Source organism: Danio rerio, chromosome 13 (genome assembly GCF_049306965.1).
Source record: "Danio rerio strain Tuebingen ecotype United States chromosome 13, GRCz12tu, whole genome shotgun sequence".
Lineage (NCBI taxonomy): Eukaryota > Metazoa > Chordata > Actinopteri > Cypriniformes > Danionidae > Danio > Danio rerio.
This window is the reverse complement of record NC_133188.1, coordinates 32,728,956-32,754,009: the sequence shown is the minus strand read 5'-3', so window position 1 is coordinate 32,754,009 and position 25,054 is coordinate 32,728,956. Positions and strand designations below refer to the sequence as shown.

Sequence of the window (25,054 nt, the reverse complement as noted above, 5' to 3'; positions counted from 1 at the left end):
TTGTACTAAATTAATTGTTTTTATAGTTTAATATATTTTTTTTCTGTAAGGGTGGTGGCTTTACAATCATTCAACAAAGTAATAGCATAACAGCATAATGACTCACACAATGCTTTTTATATTTTTTCAATCCTCGTTGCAAATTTGAATTATTTGCTAAATTAATTACCATATCGGTATCAGCCTGAAGCCTTGATATGTAAATCCTAACTAACATCATGACCAATTTCATGGTTAGTTACACCCCTAAAGGGTGAAAGAAAACCATGCAATGAAGGCAATCACAGTAGTTTGTAAATGCATCCTGTAGTAGATAACACTGGGGTCTATCAGTAAGACTGTGTCTCCTCAAGAGAGGAGCACACACAAGAGGAGACAGGTGCAAATGTAATTAAAGCCACTGCACAGATAAAGAGGACAGATGCATCAAACCAAAAATTAAGAGTCTTCTGGTCAACTATACGTGCCCTCATTAGCTGCATGAAAGGCTAAGACAAAATGTGACCTGACCAACACGATGAGAGTGGTAAAAGAGGCATGTTTTGAGAGGTTTTCTCACTGGCTATTACTCTCTCTTTTCGATCTGTTGTGAGAACATGTCCTACATCCTTCTACTCTGGCGACACTAAAGGCAATAGGACCCGACAGGAGCAAAGGGGAAGATTTATGGGCCTTTATCTCAGATAACATTAACCTGTGCTCGCGATTGAGTCTGGGGCATAGCTCTCTCTTCCAGCCCCTGTCGCTGTCTGAGACTGGGGAATCTGTAATGGCCCAATGAGGAATTGTTTGCTGACCACTTACACAGCTACAGCGACTAAAAGCAGACACACATGCTCTCCCCCCTCCCCACTTTACATTAATCGAGCCCTATGAGTCACCAAATTACCAAAACGTAAGCACTGATACCGTACAAGCAGTGTTACTAAACTTCATTACGGTAATCTTGATCCTTATATAATATGAAGTGCTATCAGCTCTGATTATGGGGACCGGGAAGCAACTTCCAATGGTCTTCGGAAGCCCTGAGCTAAAATGAAAAGACTGATCTAAAAGATACCACAGGAAGATCTCAGAAAATGGCGTTTGGTTTTATGTGAATATAAATTATATGTTTTATACATTCTGCATATTGAATAGTTTTTATTTTGCATTTTCATGATATGGAGGTCACAGTTTGTCATTTGATGAATGGTCTAATAACTGGAGATTTTTTTTTTTTTCAGTTGGCTCCAACAATCTAATTTTCCTTTCATAATTAAAAAGGAGATGTATGCAGCGGATGGGTGCAGTTTTGTTGCTACAGTGACGTATAAACACGAAGGCTGGGTGGCTAAGGTCAGCCACCAATTACATTAGACACAGCTCCGGTTGCTCACGTTGACTCGTAAAGCAAGCGAGAACTGTAATGCTGATGTTACCCAAAATAAACAACAAAGAGTCAAAGTATATAAAGACTACATAAAATATAACCATATCTATATACAGTTGAAACCAGAAGTTTACATACACTAAAAAAAGGAACATACTGTAACCATTTATTTATTTATTATTTATGTCTGATGGTAAACCAAACTAAACGTTTACTGTTTTAGGTCTGTTAGGATTACCTAAATGATTTACATTTGCTAAATGCCAGAATAATGAGAGAATAGTTTTTGGAGCTTTTTTTTACATTTCTAGACAGTTAAAAGTTTACATACGTTTCCTTGGTATTTTTTTAACTTTGCTTTTAAACTGTATAACTTTGGTCATGTTTTGGGTATCCTTCCACAAGCTTTTCACAGTAGTTTGAAGGAATTTTGGCCCATTCCTCTTGACAGAATTGGTGTAACCGAGTCAGATTTGTTGGCTGTCTTGCTCGCACACACTTTTTCAACTCTGCCCACACATTTTCTATAGGATTGAGATCAGGGCTTTGTGATGGCCACTCCAAAACATTCACTCTGTTGTCCTTAAGCACATTTTAACTAATTTGGCAGTATGACTGAGGGCATGGTCTGTTTGGAAGACCCATTTGTGGCCAAGTTTCAATTTCCTGGCTGATGTCTTGAGATGTTGCTTCAGTATTTCTACATGATGTTCTTTCTTCATGATGCTATCTATGCTGTGAAGTGGACCAGTCCCTCCTGCCCCACAACATGATGCTGCCGCCCCCATACTTCACAGTTGGGATGGTGTTCCTAGGCTTTCCCCTTTGTCCTACAAACGTAACACTGGTCATTATGGCCAAACAGTTCAATCTTAGTTCCGTTAGACCACAGGCCATGTCTCCAAAAATTATTATTTTTCCCAGAGTAAATTTAGCTAACCGTAATCTGGATTTTTTTTTTTTTTTATGATTCTGGCTTGTTGATTTTTCCATGTTGTCACACAAGGAAGCAGTGTGTTAAGGTTTTCCTTAAATACTATTCTACAGTTGTGCCTCCAATCAACTTAAATGTTGTCAATTAGCTAATCAGAAAACTTCCAAAACCTTGACACCATCATCTGAGCTTTTTCAGTGGCATAATAATCTTATTGATTGTAAACTTGACTTTCAAGAAAAGTTATAACAATTTCTCAAAAAATCTCTCTCATTATTCTGCTATTAAGCATAACAGAAACCAATTTGATAATCCTAACTTAACTAAAAAAGAAAAAGTTTAGTCAACATCTGATTTTTTTTTAAATGGTTATGTGCCTTTTTTATACAGCGTATGTAAACTTCTGCTTTCAATTGTATATGTAGAAGTTTTTGGCAGAATCTGTATGCATTCTTACATTAAATTAAATTCCTCAAGAATTAAATATATTGTACAATACAACAAAAATAAACTTTTTTTTTTACATACAGTGCTCAGCGTATATAAGTACACCCCTCACAAATCTAACTTTTAAATGCATATTTTTAATAGGAAGCTATACAATATTATGTTTGTGCATATACATTAGATTTGTCAGTACTGAAGCCAAATCTGAAGCTTGTCAAAGAAAATAACTTACAATAACAGTCCAAAAACTAGTACAGCCAAATTTATGTTATAGAAAAATATTAAATGAAAAGAGGAAAAATCATGAGAAGTAAAAAGTATAAAAAAAATTAGTTGAAATTTGGTAGGTTGTAATTGTTTTTGCAATATTTTTCTTGAATTCATCTAAATCTGTTTGGTGACTAAATTCTTTTTTAATAAATATATCTGTTTAGTAAATCTGTCTTGTTTAAATGCAAAATGTGGTGTGCTCAATTATTCTGAGCACTGTAAATGCATATTGCAGTAAAAGAGAATGACAATGAATATTCAAGTATTCACTGTTTAATTGCATTTTTTTATGCTTGTTCAAAATACTACATTGTCACATCATCAGGTCTGTAATATGCAAAATATTTAGCAGCAAATTATATTCAAAGAGAAGTTTATTACTCAGCACATGCATCATTGAACTGTGGTGAGGGAAAGGCTAACAGAAAAAACACACTTAAGGATGAGCCCCAAGCCAGGAACTAAGTCAGCATTTACTAGGATGTCTTCAAAACATCCTTCTTTAAGTAGGACAGTAAAAGGAAATGAGTGTTTATATGAATTATGAAGGCACTAAATGAATACATCACCAAGTTTGTCAATTGATGTGATCAAATCTGAAGGAACGAAGGAATCCAGATCGGCTGTAAGAATGCCAAGAGGGTCCAGTCGAGCTACATGGTGACCACGTACCTGAGCAAAAGGCATAAAACTGAATGTGCATTGCCATCTCTATACACAGAGTAAGAGTAAGATACTGTATTTTTTATGAGCTAGTAACTCAAGTACAGGAAATCTGATCGACACAAATATGAACCAGTGTGACATATGCAAATAAATCTCCTAAGGATTCGCAATAAGTTCAACATACAATCCCAACAGGCTAGTGACAAGAGATGGGAAGAAAATGCTGGCTTTGCCAAAAGACAGAATTTAATAAATCCCTTCGATACTTCGTCTAATTAATTAGAGGAAGCAGGGAAAATATTACCACCTGTTTTGATTCAAGCAATCTCTTTGATATTTTCATTTTCAAAAGAAAAAAAGCTAGTCTAATTAGGGTAGAATTAATCATGTGATTTGCATATCTACACAGGGACACTTTAAAATGTACGGGTGTACAGACATGCCTTTGATTTTATGCAGTTCAGTGCCAATGCTAGTGAATATGATTGGGTTTTCTCATCGAAATAATTTATTGTGAATTAAATTCTCTCCGTTGAAAAACCTCCCTTGAAACTCAGCATTTTCTGTCTAAAGGCTTAACTATAAATATAGTTATAATGATCATTAAATATAATAAAATAATGTAAATAATCACATTAATATATAATATTATATATTATCAAAATCAGAAAAACTTCCAAGTGTGGGTAGGATGGAAAGCAAAGCTGCCAGACACGTACATTATGTAATACACATATATACATTTGTCAATAGACACAGTAACATTTAATTTAGGAGTTTGCAAGTTCTCCCTGCCTTCACGTGGGTTTCCTCCGGGTACTCCGGTTTCTCCCACAGTCCAAAGACTTGCGGTACAGGTGAATTGGGTAGGCTAAATTGTCCCTAGTGTGTGTGTGAATGTGTGTGTTGATGTTTCCCAGAGATGGGTTGTGGCAGGATTGCATCCGCTGCGTAAAAACTTGCTGGATAAGTTGGAGGTTCATTCTGCTGTGGCGACCCCGGATCAATAAAGGGACTAAGCCGACAAGAAAATGAATGAAATGAATGAACATTTAATTTAGCGTACCATGGACTGCAAAAAAGATGGCTGTCTGGCATATTACTTTCTTCCACTGTAGAAAAGTAAAGTTGAAATATTGAAATGCTGTCATTTACTCCAATGATGCTATTTGCAGCACGAGCCTCTGCCCAAACTCCTGCTGACTCAATCACAAGTTTACAGTCATGATGCCACATGCCTTTTTTTTTAGCATCAAGCCTTCTAGAAAAACTAATCTCTGTAATTAGAACTCCCTAAAACTGTGGACAAAATATTTAAGAAAAACTTAGTCGAACTGTAATTTGATTATTTTTTGGCCTGGCTCACATTCCATTTGTTTTCTCTGACAGGGCGGGGTTTATCTCCAATGCTGTAGCCGGCCACCAGAGGGCAATCAATTAAGTATGCATACAGTGCATGTGACACACATTTAATCATTAGTACTGTGCACACAACACAATTGCTTTGTTCACAATGTATGTGCAGCTCAAATAGTTTTTGCACAAACAATGAACCTGGTTTTTGTTTCGCAAAATGAAAGAGAGGATTTGGAATGAGAACAACAGCAAACTACTGAAGACAGCAAAAACAACAGACACCTATTGATGGGTGCATGTGTGAGGTAAATACAGATAGCTTTTTTACGTACAAAGAATTTTTCATAGTTCATTACTTTAAACAAGCATATACACTGTACAAGAAATAATCGTTATTATACCACATTTTGCACTTGTGCAAGTTGTCAAATTAAGTGTACTTTGAAAGGTGTTGACTTATGGCTGCACGATAAATCAAACTGAAATCAAAATTGTGATTTAGCAAAAGCTATGATTGCACATCTTGCTAGGAAAGCATGGCTCTGTAATAGGTAGGAAATCTCCTCTGTAGCCCAGAGGGTGTTTTGGTGCTGAAACTTCAAATATGCTGTGAAGAAGAGACCCAGGAAATTAAAGGTACAGTAGGTGATCTTTCACAATGCTAATGCTAAGTGCTTTACAATTGCATGGAATTGGGGGATGGGGTGGCTCTCCACACCACCCCATTATTGTCCTGCATCTACCTGGATGATGGGGTTGCACAGTGGCGCAGTGGGTAGCATGTTCACCTCACAGCAAGAAGGTCACTGGTTCAAGCCTCGACTGGGTTAGTTGGCGTTTCTGTGTGAAGTTTGCATGTTCTCCCTGTGTTCACGTGGGTTTCCCCCACAAGTTCAAAGACATGAGGTATGGGTGAATTGGGTAAGCTAAAATTGTCCATAGTGTATGGATGTTTCCCAGTAATGGGTTGCAGCTAGAAGGGCATCAGCTGCGTAAAACTCATGCTGGATAAGCCGAAAAGAAAATGAATGAATTAATCAACCTGGATGATGTGCTGGCAGCCACATTACTGATTTCACATAACTAACAGTCACATGACTACTAAATAATCTCATTCATTCATTTTCTTTTCGGCTTAGTCCCTTTATTAATCTGGGGTCGCCACAGCAGAATGAATTGTCAACTTATCCAGCATATGTTTTACGCAGCGGATGTCCTTCCAGCTGCAACCCATCTCTGGGAAACATGCATACTGTACACACCCATAAACTAAGGACAATTTAGCTTACCCAATTCATCTGTACCGCATGTCTTTGGACTGAGGAGGAAACCAAAGCACCCAGAGGAAACCCATACAAACGCAGAGAGAATATGCAAACTCAACACAGAAACGCCAATTGACCCAGCCAAGGCTCGAACCAGCAACCATCTTGTTATGAGGCGACAGCACTACCTACAGCGCCACTGCGTTGCCCCTGATTAATCTCACAGAAGGATTTGTTTTAAACACTTGACAGAAGTGAGTTTAAAGTAAAAGATGTTATTAATGTCGTATTTTCACATGCTTTCAAATGTAGCAGCAACACAGCGTCATAGTACGCTGAGAACTATGATTGCAACAACTATCAATTTAATTTAATTAAAATTTGTTGTCAACAAATGCCTTTATCGATTAGTTGGGCTGCTCACATGACTGAGGAGCAATGTACAAGATGCACAGCCACTCACGCAGTTCACTTGTTAAGTCGTGACGTATCGGTGACGTGTGGAATACTGTTTCCGGGTCCAAGCCGCTACTCATTTGAGTTGAGAATATATTAGTTTATAACCACTTAATCATGAAAATCATGGTGTACACATCAGTCTCTAGGTTTGCTGCATTACAAATACCAAAGTTTAGCAGTCTATAAAAAATTAATCACTTTCTGGCCATGGGATATTAGGCCTATATTGCGATCCTGATTTTCGAAAGTATTACATTGCTTTGAAAACGTTTATTATTACCATTTGTTGAGTCTGCCCATACAGTCTGATAGAGCACTTGGACCCGGAAGCTGCTTCACGTGACATCACTCTTAACAAGCGGATGGAGAGTACAGAGACAGCTGTAGGAAAAAAAGCATGCATCCCAAGCCCTCCAAGCTTTTGCTTAAACTGATTGCTAACTTCGGCCATTCTCACTAGATCATTTCAGCTGCAACTTATGAGTATCACATTGCACAATCAACTCATGAGCTGTGGCAATCATTAATTGAATGGCACTACTTAGATTAGCTTAAATTAAACAGTGTGAATAGAGTGTGACATCTCTTATTCAAAACCAGCCAAAAACAGCAGCAGTAGAATCTTACAATGAGTCAATGTTGAGTTTTTTTGGCAAATGCTAATAACGTTACATTTGTGCACTGACTGAGCAGTGAGAGTTTACCTGTTCTTGTTACTTTTACCTCTGTTTCAAAAATAAATATTTGTTGTTTATTGATTACAATTTTGATATTTTAATAAATTCTGCTGTAATGTCCTATTGTCAGCATGTTTATGTCCTGATTTCACAATGTGAGCATAACAGGAATAAAACACTTGTCTATTTGTATTTGTTTATTTATATTTTGGATATTTACAGAAGTTTTACTGTTTAAAAACAAACTTTGCTTTTCATTTAAGATTAAAATCTTTAAAATGTCAACATTAAAGATCATTAAACTCAGGATGTCAGGCTTTTGCATTTTTTAAAGTATACTTTTAAACATAATACCCCGATTTACAGTATTATATAGTTATAACAAGCAAAACTTCAAATTTTAAAAAGTCTTATCATGAGAGTTTTTATCAGAGTATTCGATTAACCAAATTATCCACCAATTAATTGATTATCAAAGTAATATTAAGTTGCAGACCTACTGAGAAGCAATGCAAACCCCAAAATGATGATCTCTCATTTCAGAATCGTGCCGATAAAAATCAACAATATTTCAAATAGCTTGTCAGTGAAGAGCAGGTGCTGGAGATTTACTGCTGATTACAGAACCAGCTGACAAAATGTGCCGTAAATTGCCTTTGGTTAATAGTGCAGCCTTATGGTAACTTCAACTGTGCATGAACGCTAACATTCACATAAAAACCTGTATTATATTGTGGGAGTTATAATGCCTAACCTGATAGGCTCTAATAAGAGTATGGACTGCCAGATGATCCTCCACAACCTTCTCTGACATAGCAGGTGTCTGGGACATGGTTCGCCCCTGCAGCAGCATGGACAGAGGCTTCTCTCCAGACTCCACAGAACTGCTGGCTTCAGCGTTACGGAAGTACGCATCCCAAGACTATTGCAAACAAAGCAAAAATATATTTTAGATTACATTTTCCTATTTACTAGTTCAAAACAAGAGCTTAAATGATAGTTCACCCAAAAGTGTCATGTTATTTGGTATATCAATATATTTAGAAATACAGTAGCTTCTTTTGTGTTGTGTAGAAAAAAAGACAAGAAATTTTATAAATTAATTCCAAGAGGATTACATGCTTGATCACATCACATCAACAATCAAACAATTGACCAATCAGACGAATTCAAGCCTACATAAATAGCCTGTTTTCTTTACCTCCCTTATTTTAGTTTTTGAAGAATCCCCCTGTCCACCCCATCTCTGCTTCTTTCTTTTCATTTTTTGGATTTTATTCAAATTGCTTAGTTTACTCAAATAGATTAAGTTCACAGTACTCATTAGGATTAGTTTTTGAACTTAAATGGTTTGTTGCAATCGGTTTCCTCAAATGGTTTAAAATACCTTAACTTTTTGGATTTTACAGTGTATAACTAACAGTGACACTAAACTAAGATGTAAATGTAAACATGACAAAGACTAGACATGTGATGAACTTTGTTATGAATTTATGAAAATATTTTTTTTTTGCATGCACACTTGGTTTCTGTACTAGGACAGAAAGGAGGTGCCTTTAATGGATGTTCTCTGCACCTCATGAACATTTTTGTGATCCTCCAGCCAAGCGTAGTACATCTCCACAACATAGCTGGAGCTGCAGGCCGCCAATGAGGGCTCAGTAACCCCGCTCGAACAGTTACGACGCAGGTCAAACACTCGCTTCCCTGTCCCCACGTGGCCCCTCATCCATTGGCTGCTGCTTCTCAGAGCACCAGCCAGGGGCCTCAGCTGATTCATGTCTGCAAACCTGCCGAAAAACAGAAAGGTACCATGGCAGAATTAATCAAGTTCTTTATGTTTGAAATATTGAGAATGATAAAAATATTTTCAGAAATAGTGTATTTGTGGGATTTAACCTTATACAGTACAAGCAAAATTAAAAAAAAAGAAGAAGCAAAAATCAGTCCAAGGCACTCAAAAAATGTTGGACTGATTTTTGCTGTTTATTCTGATGAATCCCTTACCCAAAGAGCACATACATTATTTAAGCTACCCCTTGAGCACTGAGCACTTGTTTGATTTTGGAATTTTATACAAGCCAACTTGTTAGTGTTGGATCAACAGCCCTGTTTTGGTGCTAATTCAAGGTTCTAACCATGTCTTAAGCAATGCAAATGTAAAATGGTGAAAACGCATATTGTCAATGTTTTATCTCTCTTCAGTTTCTGTAACCATGTATCTGATTGATTGGCTGTGTTGTGAAGGGGATGAGGGTAGGTGATGTTATGGTCTTATTTAAAGGCACTTTCTCGCGATTTACTCACACTCCAGTGGTTTTAAACATTAAGGAGTTTTATTCTTCTGCTCAACACAAAACAAAATATTCTAAACCAGCAGCCACTCATTCATTCATTTTCTTTTCGGCTTAGACCCTTTATTAATCCGGGGTCACCACAGAGGAATGAACCAGCAACTTATCCAGCAAGTTTTTATGCAGCGGATGCCCTTCCAGCTGCAACCCATCTCTGGGAAACATCCACACACACATTCACACACACCCACTCATACACTACGGACAATTTAGCCTACCCAATTCACCTGTACCGCATGTCTTTGGACTGTGGGGGAAACCAGAGCCCCTGGAGGAAACCCACGCGAAGGCAGGGAGAACATGCAAACTCCACACAGAAACACCAACTGAGCTGAGGTTCGAACCAGCGACCCAGCAACCTTCTTGCTGTGAGGCATCAGCACTACCTACTGCGCCACTGCCTCACCCACCAGCAGCCATTGATATCCATATTAAGATGAAAAAAAAAAATACTATGAAAGTCAAATAGCTTCAATATCTTTTTGTTTTCAAGAAAAGAAAGAAATTAAAACAGCGTTTAGAACAAGTGGAATGGTGAACAAGATTTTCATTTTTGAGTGAGCTATCCCTTTAAATACATTACAGAGTTTTGTTGTTGAAAAGGAGAATCAGCACAGTTTTTTCTTGACTTATCTATTTATTTAGTTTTTATTTTTTTAAGCATGTAATGTGATGTGGAGAAAGGTGGTGTTGTAATAATCTTTTCTATTAAAATGAGTTTTAAATTGGCATTTTAATATTTGAGGCAAAATGCTATTAGAATATAGGAATGGGCCGTATATGATTGTGATGTTATGATAACCTTGGATAAAAATATCTAGGTTTCATAAAATGTTATTTTGAAATGTCCTGGTAAAAAAAAAAAAAAAAAAAAAAAAACTACTTTTTTCCCCATTTTGAGCACAATATGTTTTAATTTGGGAAACATTTAAAATATTTTGGAACAGTAAATATGTCTGGCAAAATAATTTAAATTAATCATTGACTTCTGATGTCTTTATTTGTTACAAAAACACAGCTTTCTTTACAATGTCAAAAGGCATCTTTGAAGATCTTTTCTACTGGAGACACTTTTGTCCTAAAAAAAATTAAATAAAAAAAGTAAACAATACAAAAATCGTACATAACGCTACTGTAAACCGTAGGAACATTTGGCAGTTTTCAACCTCGACTTTTCTAAACCGCCGTAAACCTTAAAACAGTTATTTTCCCATGCATCATAATAGCCTGATTGACATGTCCTCACATGACATTTATCAAATTGAAAGTCCAGTAATGTTGATGGTTTCACATTTCCATCACAAAACACGACAAATGATGCAAAATAAGGCTGATATCGTCTTCCCTTATACTCTTTCTTTGTTAAAAAACCGAAGCATCTTGAAAATCTACTTTTGCCAATGATCTGTGATTTAGGCTCCACCTTCTTTTATTTGATTGGCCATCTGATCATTTTGATGAGAACTGTTTTGGGCAATATTATATTAATTAATAAATAATCGGCTAATATTTACATGACATGATTATACCACTCTAATAATTTTCAAGTACTAAGGTTAGCATATTTAATAGAATCCTCCTTTGTTGACTCATCAGATGCTCTCATGGATTAGGCTACTAACGTTATATATCGCACTGAAAAAAAAAAAATCTATTTACGTTATATCAGAGCTTCAACTACCGGCGATTTACTGAAAGGACATCTTCACCTTTCAATGACAAATTGATTTGAGCAACGTCAAAGTCCGCTACCCCAATCACTTCCAATATATCTAGCCTGTGCGATTCAAATATAAGAGCTGACGGGACAGTCGTAAAACGCATGGATTGGTCGATTGGTTACAGCTGTTACCAGTCAAGGTTATGTGTGTTTCCATGCGCGCGACACACGACAGTGTTCACGTACTGTAGCGTCATCTCTATGGCAATGGCATAACATTTAAATTTCACCTTGAGCTGCTCGCAGATGAAGATGGTTCGCGTGAGTTCAGATGTTGTCTGTCGTTTGATTCAGGCTGGAGTTTAGGTCTCGGTGTCCTATATTCTCTCTGCAACGTCAAATCCGTTCGTTAATCCGCATGCACGCGCACTGCAGCAGGACACTTTGAACTCTAAACTGCAGCATCTCAAATGACAGCCGGTGTAAAAGTGCCTTTAGGTTTCTTTATTCATCATTGTATCCTTCAAAAGTATCTAGCTGTTATTATTGCATAACGTTCAGTAGCTACACCAACACTCAACGCTTTTGGCAGATAGCCAAACTCACTGAGTTATTAGGTAGAATTATGCAAGATACATGTGCCGTGGAAATACTCCTGTATATATCAGATACAACAAACCTGCATATCAGAGATGAAATGAGTATGTACATGTAATAGCTGGAGTTGTAGCCTAATAAATATAGTGATCTTTACATACACTGTAAAACGCAACAGTCAAATTTATTCAAGGCAAAAAGTGTAGGTAACTTAAAATGGATTAAGTTAATTCTACTCATTTGAAAAGTTTTAATCTCAGTGTTGATGGTAATGAGTTTATTAAATACTTCATTACTTCAACTTTAATGGAGTTAGTTCACAGTACTCGAATAACATTGTAGCAATTGCTTTCTTTAAAAGTTTTGAGTTGCCTTAACTTATTGGGTTTTACAGTACTCAGCTGGTTTGAGTTATCTTCATTTATTAGTTTTTGAACTTAAATGGTTTGACTTACCTTAATTTTTGGGGATTTACAGTGTATTATACCCATCGAATAGAAAGTAAAACATTTTCAGCAACATGTGACTGATAAAGTTTAATTTTTCTATGAGTAAATCAATTATGTAACTATAAGAACGCAATGCCAATGATTTTACCTATTTGTCAGTAAGAATAATTTAATACTACATATCAAAAAAACAATTCAATATCACATTTTTCTTTACAGGTCAAAAGTTTGAAGATTATATATATATATATATATATATATATATATATATATATATATATATATATATATATATATATATATATATATATATATATATATTTAACAGAACAGATATGTAATGTTATTCTAAAGTCACTTTCTGCTCACCTGCTCTGCATTAGATCTACAGTAACATAAAAAACTACTTAAAATAAACTACTAACCAAATAAATAATTATATATTTAAAAATATATGTTGCATTATTACTGTGTAAAAAAAAAAAAAAAACAGTTTCTAGTGTTTTTTTTTTTTTTTTTGCATCTGAAAGCAAAAAATCTGTAGCATAAAAAACATATGCCAGAGTAATTGGCAATCCATACTGCTGTGGCGAGCCCTAATAAATCAAGGATTAAGCCAAAGGATAGTGGGACATTTGACTAGAGATTTTTTGCTGAATGCTGAATAAATAACTCAACTTTTAATAAATATTGATAATAACAACAACTGTATTTTAAAAGGATTGTGTGATTTGAGTAATGATACAAAACATCTTCAGAGGAATAAATACAATTTTTAAATACATTAAAATAGGAAATTTATTTAAAATAATAAAATGCATCAAAGTATAACTGCTTTTAAGGTACTGTTGATCAAATGAACCGGCTTGTTAAGCATAAAATCACTCAATTAATTATGACAGTGGAAAGTTATTGTTTCAACTAAGTCCTGTGAAAATTTTAGCGCAAATATTTCTACGGATATATTTGTGTGTGTCAAGGTTGTTCCACCTAATAAACAGTTTACTAAATGTCACATTTGCAAACTGGAATTATGATAACTTCAAACTACATTCATGCTGAAGACATACCTGACGCTCCTGTAACACTGGGCACACTCGGCTGTTCTCTTTCCTTCCTTGCATGTTCCTGTTAAAAGCTATACACTAATTACCAGACAATCCCAAACAACTTCAGCCACAGCATGTTTAAAATCCAATCAAATATTTATAAAAATGGTTTCAAATTAAGTTGTGCCAGGGTGTAATGAGAACATTGATATTTTCTATAACCTCTGATTCTTAATTACATTTAGACAATTATGCTTTCCTAATTTTCTGAGGGATCGTGCCGAATTCACTTGAACATGTGGTTTCAGTCATCTAGATTGATGGTCTTTATGTTGGCGGATTTTACAGTCTGAGCTAATTGCCTTCCCTCCCCCTCAGTCCCTCAAAACTAGTTTCATCACTCTTAGTGGCCAACAACCAGAAAAAAAGAAAGCATTGTCATCAATCATTACTGGGCTGCTATCATAGTCGTTTCAGAAATAAGAACAGTCATGATTAAAATACAGCCTTAAGAGAATCTCAAATGCACCATTTTCAGGATCACACTATCATGAATGACCTTTTCATATATGGAAAAATTCCACAAAGCTAGCGTTAGATGTAAACACAGTTAGTGACAGCGTATTATATGAAGTAGCATTATAGTAGATGCCATATGAGTCAGAGGTTCAAACTGCGATGCTGTTATACACATCATTATAATAAAACATCAACATTCATCGCTCTCGTTCAGTGCCATAATCAAAACTCCAGATTAAAGGACTGTCAGAGCAAAAAAGCATCTTGTAACCAAGCACAAGTAAGGTCATGCAATTATGAAGTGAAAATGCCATTTTGTTGCTCTCTGACTTCAACCCTTGAAACAGACGGCGCTAAAGCCTCCCTTAGCAGGGATCTTATTAAAAGTAGGCGTCATTTAAAAACGAAACAACGTGATTTGATGACTACAATTTCATTCATGAAATGAAACAAATGTTGACAAGAACATAATGGCATTTCAATTTCTATTAAAGTCTGGCCCTTTAATACCCCAGTATTTGAGAAAACAAATGTATAGCTAACAATAGTGTATTTATAAGATACTATCGTTTGGATACTAAGTGGTAAAGATGATGATCAAACAGGATTTATGATTTAAGACTATTAAAACATGGTCCAATTAGGAAAGATTATGCAGTTTAACACAATCTAGATCTATCTAATCTAGATCTGCTTTTTTAAAAGTTAGAGTGTACGATTAGTCAGACTGAAGAGTTTACTAAAAATATGTGTAGACATGTAATAGATATGTAATAACAATAGAAAAGTTTCTCTTTTGTTTTGAATAGTTTCAGAAACAGATGGCAATGTTGTTAAAATCCCTATACACACAGATATTGTAAATGACAATAGATGCTATTTTATCAATGGCAGTGGGTGTCAAACTAGATGGGTTACATTGATGCCGTGACCTGGATGGGAGTGAGGTTTAGGGGTGAGTGTAATGGAAGTCAGCTTTTGAGAGCTTTGTGTGATCACTTGACCAGAATGGTTACATTGGCACTGTGACCCGAATGGGAGTGAGGTTTTAGGGGCCGAGTTTATTGCAGATCAGCCGATAAGTACTTTGTGGGTAAACCTCACTCCCATGATCAATCAATACAGAATGGTTACATTGGTGCTGTGACCTGGATGGGGAGTGTGGTTTTAATGGGTGAGTTTATTGGAGATCATCCGATAAGTACTTTGTGGGTAAACCTCACTCCCATGATCATTCAAAGCAGAATGGTGACATTGGTGCCGTGACCCGGATGGGAATGAGGTTTTAGGGGCTGAGTTTATTGGAGATCAACCGATAAGTACTTTGTGGGTAAACCTCACTCCCATGATCATTCAAAGCAGAATGGTGACATTGGTGCCGTGACCCGGATGGGAATGAGGTTTTAGGGGCTGAGTTTATTGGAGATCAACCGATAAGTACTTTGTGGGTAAACTTCACTCCCATGATCATTCAAAGCAGAATGGTATTGGTGCCATGACCCGGATGGGAATGAGGTTTTAGGGGCTGAGTTTATTGGAGATCAGCGGATAAGTACTTTGTGGGTAAACCTCACTCCTATGATCAATTAAAGCAGAACGGTTACATTGGTGGCGTTACAGTGTAAGGCCCTGTCTCCACGAACCCGGGTAATTTCAAAACCACTCTTTTTTGACATGGTTTTGCAGTTTGTCTGCACAAAAATGGAGTATCGAGTGACTGAAACCAAAACTTTCTGAAAACTCTGGCCAGGGTGGATATTTTTCCGAAACTCTAGGTATAGTGTGGTCACAGCAACCAGAGTTTTGTCTCATCAGACCAGCTATGCACTGTTTTCTTCTTCCTAATTGCCCAGCAAACCAAACGGAGAAAATGTGAATGAGGCGAACTCCACGTTTGCGGCAAGTGTGCAGTGTATTTTGCGTTGTTCAGTCACAAAACGATAATCCACCTCTGTTCTCACGCTAATGCAATTTTCTTACGAAATATACTTAATTTCGCATTTGTTGTGAACTCACCCTAAAAGTGTCATTATCTTAACATCCATTAAAGTACAATATGCATTTTGAAGTGAACGACATAAATAAATAAATAAATTAGAAGAAAACTCCACTTATAAAAATACCTGTATGTGGACATGGCCTAACTTTGATCTCAAAAGGTGCTCTACTGACAGACTAGCGGTCAAGCTCTTTAGCCTCCTCGTTGCCACCCATGCGGGAATTGCAAGTTTGATCCCCACAATCGGTTGGGTGTACGACAGGAGAGGTTGCACATGCACTCCTAACTAAGCAGTATTGTTTTGGTTGCCGAGTACTCACACACTGATTTGTGAGTAGATGACACATTCAATTGTTGCAGATACTCTACTATGATATGTCATTTTTAATTGGTCAACATGTCACCATACCGCAGGCATCAATGAGTTGTCTAAGTTGTCAATGTTTATTAAAAAGAAAATACTGCACAGATTTATAATTCATTAAGAAGCATGTTGGCTTGTTTTAAAATCATCCACATATAATTCATTTTTATAATATATCTTCCTAATTCTTGAGTGTTGATGGACCGGCTTTGACCTTTCCAATATGAGGATGGGTTGTGTAGGCTATAACACCCCACAGGAACGACCTCTATCGACGCATCCTTGTTTATAGGCTTTGTGCATGCCTATAAATTAAACATGTACAATGCATTTGCATTATATTACTGTTTTCATTAAATCATGACTCACATTTTTATCTATTTGCTTTTTTAAAAAACATGTTTCATAAATTCACAGCTAATAAACCGCTTAAAATGTAAATTTTCAAATATGGGTGTGTAAAATTCACATAGGTTTAATTTACCACCAACATTATTTTCCTCATAAACTGAAAAACCTCATTGTAAAACGCCCTATAGGAAAATCTAGAGGTAATTTATACCATAATATGGTTTCATTTTCAATAAATAAATCAATAATTTCCAAAGTGTGCATTTTTAGACCCCTAAATTGCTGTTATCATTAAAATCAATATGCTTTTGTTTAAATATCTACCTACTTATGTAGTAAAATGTCACTTTTAAAATGAATGTAAAATTAACCTCTTAAAGATAAATCTTAAATCCCATAATAACATACATGACAAACACTGTAAGGTTCATTTTTCATTGTGATGAAGAGATGGCATTGAATATGTAATTGAACATAAATAATTGAATATTTGATAAAGCAGAAGTAGCGGTACACTATGCATCTATTTGAGTAAATTAGCATGTTTTGATTAGCAGGTAGTCCTAAACATGTATTTTATACAGCCATCACCAATAACAAGGACTGAAAAAAATTAAAGTGAAAAGAAAGTCTATTCAATCATCCTGCTGATAAAGCTGAGGTTTGGAAAAACTTTAGGAAAAAAAGCATAACAAGTCTTTGAATCAACAATTTTAATTATCAAATTATAATAAAATAAACAGCAAAACATATGAAAATATTCACTACCTTTAAATATTAACCCCATTTCTTAAAGGTGCCTTTAATCAAAAGAATAAATGAAACTGTAAAAACCTGTGTAATAAATTGCTAAAAACATCATGCAGAGACTATATGTTTTTCCCCCCACAAAAATCTGACTTCAGTTCTAGCAGTTCTGTTAGTGCGATGATACAAGTCTATTTTTTTTCAAAAGTGTATTTACTTTCACATTTTTCAATATACAACCAGAACTTTTTCCCACTACAGAAAACAAACAAACAAACAAACAAATAAAAGATCAATCTTGTGCACCACGTTTCACAATCAAGTGTCACTGGGGACTTCACGGCATATTTTGAGATTCTCATGCATATTTTGTTCATTACCTCTACAACCTTTATTCTGAATGAATCACTGTTAGTTTCTGGATAAGGAAAAAAAAACTACTCCATGGTCAGCCAACCTAAAAAGGATCATTTAGTTCCACAGGATCATGCAGTAACTGTTCCCAGGTCAGTTTGTGTGGCATTTTTGTTAATACTCTCCATGTTTGATACTTAAAAGAATAGTTCACCCAAAAAATAAAAAAATAAATCTGTCAGTATCCATTGATTTCCATAGTATTTGTTTTTCTTAGAATGGATATCAATAGCTAACACTTTCTAACATTCCTCAAATTATCTTTTTTTTATTTGCAACAGAAGACACTCAAATAGGTTTGGAACAATTCGTAAGCGAGCAAATGTTCATTTTCGTGTGGGTGAACTATCCCTTTAATAAGAATTGACAGTCAAAAGTGACTATTGCAGTCCAGTCTTCTTGTTAGTGACTTTAAACACATACTCACTGGTAGAAAAGAAAGGCATAATGTGCTTTACTAAATTTCAGACAATCACCCAAAAGGAGAAGAAAGCACTGAGGCATTTAGATGGGTTGATGAGCATTAATGGCAGTCTGCAGGAGAAGGGGAAGTTGCAGTGGTCGAGGTGCTGTCGCTGGGCTCCGGGTCCGTATTTGTACCAACCTTCTCATAGAGGAACCCATAGAGGTTGATGTTGGGCCTATGGGCTTGCTTAGACACTATGCTAGAGTACTGCTTTAGGTAGACATACAGAGAGCCTGAGAGAAAGAGAAGGGGACAAGAAAAAAGATTTGAGGGATGGTGAGCATCATGGCGTCGGTCGAGTCCAGAGTTGTTCATAAATCACTGAGCACACTGGTTTTACTGCCGTCTCCACTTTACTACAATAGATGGCTGACAGCGTTTTCTCAAAAAGCTTTCAATAAACGTCATGAAGGAAAAATGGGACAGAAAGAGTGGGGTCGGTTGAGGCACAACTTCACCATACCAGAGACCGCTAATGGTATCATTTAATTATAAAAAACAAATGACTCAATATTGTAGCCATTTCAACATCGTTACATTTATTGTTGTGTTTGTCATATTTATTTAATTACTCAGGGTATGTCATTTTCTTTTCTCATTTGTTTTATTTATTTTACATTTTTTTTAACATTGATATTTCAGATAATTCATGTTTACTTCATTTTTAGGTCTAACATTAATTGTCCCTCTAAGATTATTACTAGTTTTTTTTTCCAGTTGGTTACGAAACAAACCAGTTTCCAAATCCAATGACTCGTCTAAACAACTTGCCTAGTTAAGCATTTAAATGGCACTTTAGGCTGAATACTAGTATCTTGCAAAACAATTTGTAAAATATTATGTACTGTCACTTTGGCAAAAACAAACCAAATAACTATTAGAAATGGGTTATTATGTGTAAAATATGTTTAAAAAATGTAATACATTTTAATTTCACAGGATTGCTAACACTTTTGTCTTTAATTGAATTGTTGATGTGATTGTTTAATTTACCGTATGTATTATTTAAAGGTGTAGTATGTAAGTTTGACACCCAGTGGTTGAACTAGTTATTGCATTCCTGGATCAAAACAAATGCGGGATTGCAATGTAACCTGCTCACCTAATGTTTACGTCCATAATATTTATATTATTTGCTAATTAATAATCTCATGTAGAACTCTGAATCTGTCTCTCATTTCGGATTCTACTACTGTCCACCAGAGGTCGCATTTCAGTCACAGGCGCATGCCTTGAGAGCCTTTCTGACTGAAACCGGGGTGCTGAAATATAATTGGCTAAACTGGCAGAGGGCAGATTAAAGAAACAAAACAAAAACAGCGTTCCGGCACGGAAAACACATTTTCAAAGCAGAATAATTGACTTCAGCACTGTTTTTCAGATAAACAAGAATGTTCACTTGGCAAATTTCTTAAATATCTGCAAACATGATATTGTCCTTTTACGCGTTAGAAAAGTCAAATACTTACATACAGCACCTTTTCTGCTCACAAAAAATCTAGTTATTGCCATGATAATTATGTATTTTTAGATTGAATATAATTATACCTTTATAAATAGAACAAAGTTGAATAGGATAGAAATGTCCACCTCACATAAGAATAGAACAAACATTCATTTTTATAATGTGTTCTAGAAAAAACAAAACCCTTACCAACAGTGACACAATTGTCTTTAAGGAACTTGTGTAAGTCCTGCACGTCCCTCATGAGTGCTTCATCTCCGAAAGTGAAGTAGGCCACATCTCTGCCTGCCTCAGCCGCCGCCATCAACTGAAGCAGAGCTGAGGGGCAAACACACACACACATTCACACAGTGAGCAAGACTTTCAGCGGGCCATTTAGGAAGCTTTTCCTATTACAGATTCATTTCTTTTTCCTGCTTGCATCCGCACACATAAATAGCATGCATTCATTTACGCAAAGATTACTATTATTAATGCATATGAAAAATAAAAAGCACATTAGCACATTGATGGGTTAATCAGCCGCTGCATGCTTTATGACACACTGTTAATGTTTTCGAAGTAAATATGGATAGATGTCCAATGCAAATGAATTAAACATGCTGTAATACATTGACTGGCATAGTATGGGTTCTTTAGTTTACTGAATGTTCCTTGCCGCACAAAAAATAACTGACACATTAGAGGTTTTACACAAGGGATTTTGAGTATTTCTTAATCCCTAAATAAGAAGGACTTTTTCATATTTTAGTAGAATAATATGTCAAATATAATCAGACAAATAATTACAGTATGAACAAATTCCTCAGTAAAAACATTCTATACTGCTCAGTGAGTGCTGTCTTTCAGATGAGACGTTAAACCGAGATCCTGACTCTGTGGTTGTTAAAAATCCCAGGACGTCCTTCGAAAAAGAGTAGGTGTTTAACCCCGGCATCCTGGCCAAATTTTCCCACTGTCCATCATGGCCTCTTAACAATCCTCATATCATAATTGGCTTTATCACTCTGTCTCCTCTCCACCAATCAGCTGGTGTGTAATATGCAGTCTGGCACAATATGGCTGCTGTAGTGTCATCCAGGTGGATGCTGCACATTGGTAGTGGATGAGGAGATTCCCCCGCATTGTGTAAAGCGCTTCGAGTGTCTAGAAAAGTGCTATATAAATGTAAGAAATTATTATTATTAAGCCCCTATTGCTGTTTTTAAATGGTTGCTAGGTTGGTCTGTTTTGTTGCTATGGGGACAACTGGCAGCTTAATGATGAAACATCAAAGCTTCTTGCCAATATGAGTGATATAAATGAACCCCGATGTCTCTATGACAGTCAAAGACTGGACTTGAACCTTATTTAAAAATGACACAATGCTTAACATCCCTAAGCAATCAAAACTAACTATATGATTTTGTTAGCTCATATTGCCGATTTGTGTTGAACAATTCATCTTCGCATGTCATTAAGAAAAAACAATGCTTTGCCCTTCTAACCTTTAATTAAAATCTGCAAATGCACTTTGTTTGTTTTTAGTTAAATACTCAGATTATGTGATTTTGAGGTAATGGACATATTTAATCATGCTATTTCAACTGTTAGTTTGACAACAATCAGAAATGTTGAGCAGGAGAAGTCTTTTAGGCTGTAATAACTCTTCTAAAACCCGTTTCCCCATCTTTCTGAATGAAATGCCTACTTTACTATATCCATGTATCCCACAGTAGAAAAAACAAGCTAAGGCCACTGTTTTCTTATTTAATATTCCGTTTCTCTAGGAACTGTGTCACAATATGAAGAATAAAATAATGATCGCAGCTTCCTGTTCATTGGGATGAGTAGGAAAAGTTTTGAAAGAAAGCTGTGAGGATATAGATTTGATAGAATCGGTCTAAAAAGACATTATAATAATAATAATAAAGTTTAATTAGTATAACAATAAGTTTTTTTTCTTAAATTGATAACAAGACAAAAGACCTAAAAAATAACTTTATAAAACGCAAAAAAGTAAAAAAATAAATAAATAAAAAATATTTTTTGCTGATACTAAAAGGTAAATAATCCAAAAATCCAATTTAATGTTGGATGTTTTCTTTATATTAGACTAAAAAAGCGCTTTATGAAAAGCAAAAAAAGCCCAACAACAAAATAGTTTTTGCTGGACCTAAGAGGTAAATAATCCATATCTAACAAGCCGTATTAGGAGACTCCATCTTAGTCACCCTGCTTCAAAATGAGTCTAAGGATTTTAAATATTTAAAGAGGTTGAATGTAGCCCACTGATGAATGAACACTGTGTAAATGAGAGCAACCAATTACAACGGGTAATCTGTAGTCAAACCAGCGCTAAACTAAAAGGATTGTCCCTGAATAACTCCACCTCGAGATGAATTTACTGTGTGACAAGTCATTGGGAGAAATGAGCTAGTTTTACACACAGATGTGCCATGGTGGTTTCAACAATGATGAACTATCGAAGATGGAATCATCTCATGAAAACAGCCTTCCACCCTTTGAAACTGAAAAGCATCAGCAGGCAAAGTCAAATGCTTGCTATGAATTTATAGATGAGGCTGAAAAAATCAGTTGCACTTTTAATGGAAAACGTAAGTGTGTGTCAGCTGATCAATAACAGGAAAGAGGGAAAAACATGTCTTGGGTCAAACAAGAGAGCGAGAACGAGAGAGAGAGAGAGAGAGAGAGAGAGAGAGAGAGAGAGAGAGAAAGCTTTTTTGTTTTAAATAACAAAACCACAGAGGAATATTTTTTTAAATAAATATACAATTTGCTATTAATAAATCAAAGTGACTGTATAATAGTCTTGATGTTATTAAAAATATTGTAATGAACAACACTGATTGATTGAGGAATATACTTCTCTTCCTTTTTCTGATGACATTGGATTTATTAAAGAGATAGATGGACGGACGGACGGACAAGACAGACAGACAGAGACAGACAGATAGACAGACAGACAGACAGACAGACAGATAGATAGATAGAGGAAAGGACGGACGGACGGACGGACAGACAGACAGAGACAGACAGATAGACAGACAGACAGATAGAGGAATGGACGGACGGACGGACAGACAGACAGACAGATAGAAGGATAAATTGGTAGATGGATGGATAGAATGATAAATAGAACAATGGATGGTTTGATTGATGGAGAAATAGAGGGAGGGATGGACAGACAGACTGACATAGATAAAGACAAACAGACAGACAGATATAAGGATAAATTGATGGATGGATGGATGGATGGATGGATAGAATGATAGACAGACAGACAAACAGACAGCTAGATAGATAGACAGCTAGATAGATGGATGGATGGATGGATGGAAAAAATAACAGAATGATGCTGTCATCTTTTCAAAGTCATTTTACCTAAATTGCAACTCCTTCCGAGAACCAACTGCTATAATTTGACTCAAATCTCATTTTGTTAAGTCTTATTTGGACCATCCTTCTATAAATTGGCTGATTACTCAGTAAAGACATTTAATATATTGTCTTCATCTCCATTTATGTTTGCCTTTAGCATTGTTTATAAAAAAAACTGTATTTGATACATTTTTACAGAATTTGATACATGCTGTTTTAATTTAAAAATTCCAACAAGTGTCCATCATGAAAGCATCTGTCTTTTTTATTTTTTATGCACAAATGATAGTTTTATTTTGCTACCTGAACGTACCTTTGAGTCTTGTGTCTCCTCCAAATGCACCGCATCCCCAGTTCCCAGTGGCAACAGCAGAGAGATTCAGAGGGTTCACACCAGGCCGCATGAAACCACAATATGCCTAAAAACAAGAAACACCCTCAAATGATGGTGAAACAGATACAAGCTAATCACAAGACCCATACCGTGCCTCATTAACTCTTCTAAACAACACAGACTGACAAGGTTAAGAGATTTAATGGCCAATAGAGCTTGACAGAGGTCAAGGATCTGCTTTTTTATGTCATCAGTGTGAAACGATGAACAATTTTTGCTTGAAGACTTTTTGAAGCCTGTTTAGCCTGCTGACCTTGTTTAGCTCTCGGGTCATTTTCTCAGGTTGAAACTGATCCATGAAATTCCTGTAGTGTAGTGCATCCATAGCCACAATCTCCGTGCACCTTCGCTGCCAACCGTCTCTGAGCATAGAAGAAAAAACAACAACAATTCAGACTGCAACAATTTAACTGTCTGCATTAATAATAATAATAATAATAATAATATACAACTATATAATATGCAATAATAACAACAACAACTGTCTGCATATGTATGACCAAATCCAACCAGGATCAAAATGCCATTTGAGTCTTGTTTGCATTATATTATATTATATTATATTATATTATATTATATTATATTATATTATATTATATTATATTATATTATATTATATCATATTGCTACTATCATCAGTTTTCCCTTCCATAATTGTTCTTACCTGGGTATCTTATCTTTATGATTGTCTTCCCATTTGAAGCTCTCTGCATAGCCAGAGTACTTACTGTATTGTTCTGTGCCTAAACAAAACAAAAACAGCAAACGTAAAGTTAAATTGTGTATAATAAATTCTCTAAAATAATTTATAACAATAACGACAATAATAAATATAGCTGCAAGCAGCAATTATCGGGGTCAAGCAGCCCAACGGCAACATCATAAACAAGCAAGACAACAAGCTACAGAGCAACTGGAAAATCCTCTAACTTTTTGGCAGCATGTTCTGAGCCAAATTTGGTGGAAATCGGGCTAACGGTCTACAAAGAGTTCAAAACAACAGGTTGCAAACTAATTCAAGATAATGAACAGGAAGTCGTTTCAACTAGGGAATAAATTATGTCAACGTTCTCTGTATGATCCAAGGGATCTTCAAGACCAGTCTCATGACAATAGACAAAACTATTGAAAAGCCATTTGAAAAATTTTGTATGATTTCTATTAATAGAATTGAACTGTTTGTCAATTTTACCCAAATGGTGGCTCAAACTGACATAATCTGGTCAATGTCAGGTCTAGATCACACAAGTTTGGTTTCAATACTTCAAACCATTGCAGTGATTCAGCCTGTAATGTCATCTGGCAGCATTACATCAAGGTTTTTTTCTATCAACATGAATGCCCTAACTTTTGGTCTACATGGTCTGAAGATGATACGAGTCGAATTTGATGAAGATTG

The 25,054-nt window shown here is 35.8% G+C and overlaps 2 protein-coding genes across 3 annotated transcripts in view; both read right to left on the bottom strand.

The window, feature by feature from the left end:
- ogdhl (oxoglutarate dehydrogenase L) overlaps window positions 1-11,896 on the bottom strand; it is a 51,391-nt gene extending 39,495 nt beyond the window's left edge. Inside the window, exons 1-4 of the mRNA XM_682523.8 lie at window positions 11,751-11,896; window positions 9,023-9,236; window positions 8,201-8,368; window positions 3,593-3,695 (exon numbers count right to left, since the gene is read on the bottom strand). Coding sequence (XP_687615.2) covers window positions 3,593-3,695; window positions 8,201-8,368; window positions 9,023-9,226 — 475 coding nt within the window. The 5' untranslated portion in view covers window positions 9,227-9,236; window positions 11,751-11,896. The remainder of the gene's footprint in view (window positions 1-3,592; window positions 3,696-8,200; window positions 8,369-9,022; window positions 9,237-11,750) is intronic.
- Window positions 11,897-17,486: 5,590 nt separating this feature from the next.
- The window catches only part of parga (poly (ADP-ribose) glycohydrolase a), a 55,966-nt gene continuing 48,398 nt past the window's right edge, over window positions 17,487-25,054 (bottom strand). For both annotated transcript variants that reach the window (XM_073921012.1, XM_682449.7), the window contains exons 14-18: window positions 24,320-24,398; window positions 23,909-24,017; window positions 23,575-23,680; window positions 20,070-20,198; window positions 17,487-18,648 (exon numbers count right to left, since the gene is read on the bottom strand). In XM_073921012.1, the coding sequence (XP_073777113.1) occupies window positions 18,473-18,648; window positions 20,070-20,198; window positions 23,575-23,680; window positions 23,909-24,017; window positions 24,320-24,398 (599 nt within the window). In that variant the 3' untranslated portion in view covers window positions 17,487-18,472. The remainder of the gene's footprint in view (window positions 18,649-20,069; window positions 20,199-23,574; window positions 23,681-23,908; window positions 24,018-24,319; window positions 24,399-25,054) is intronic.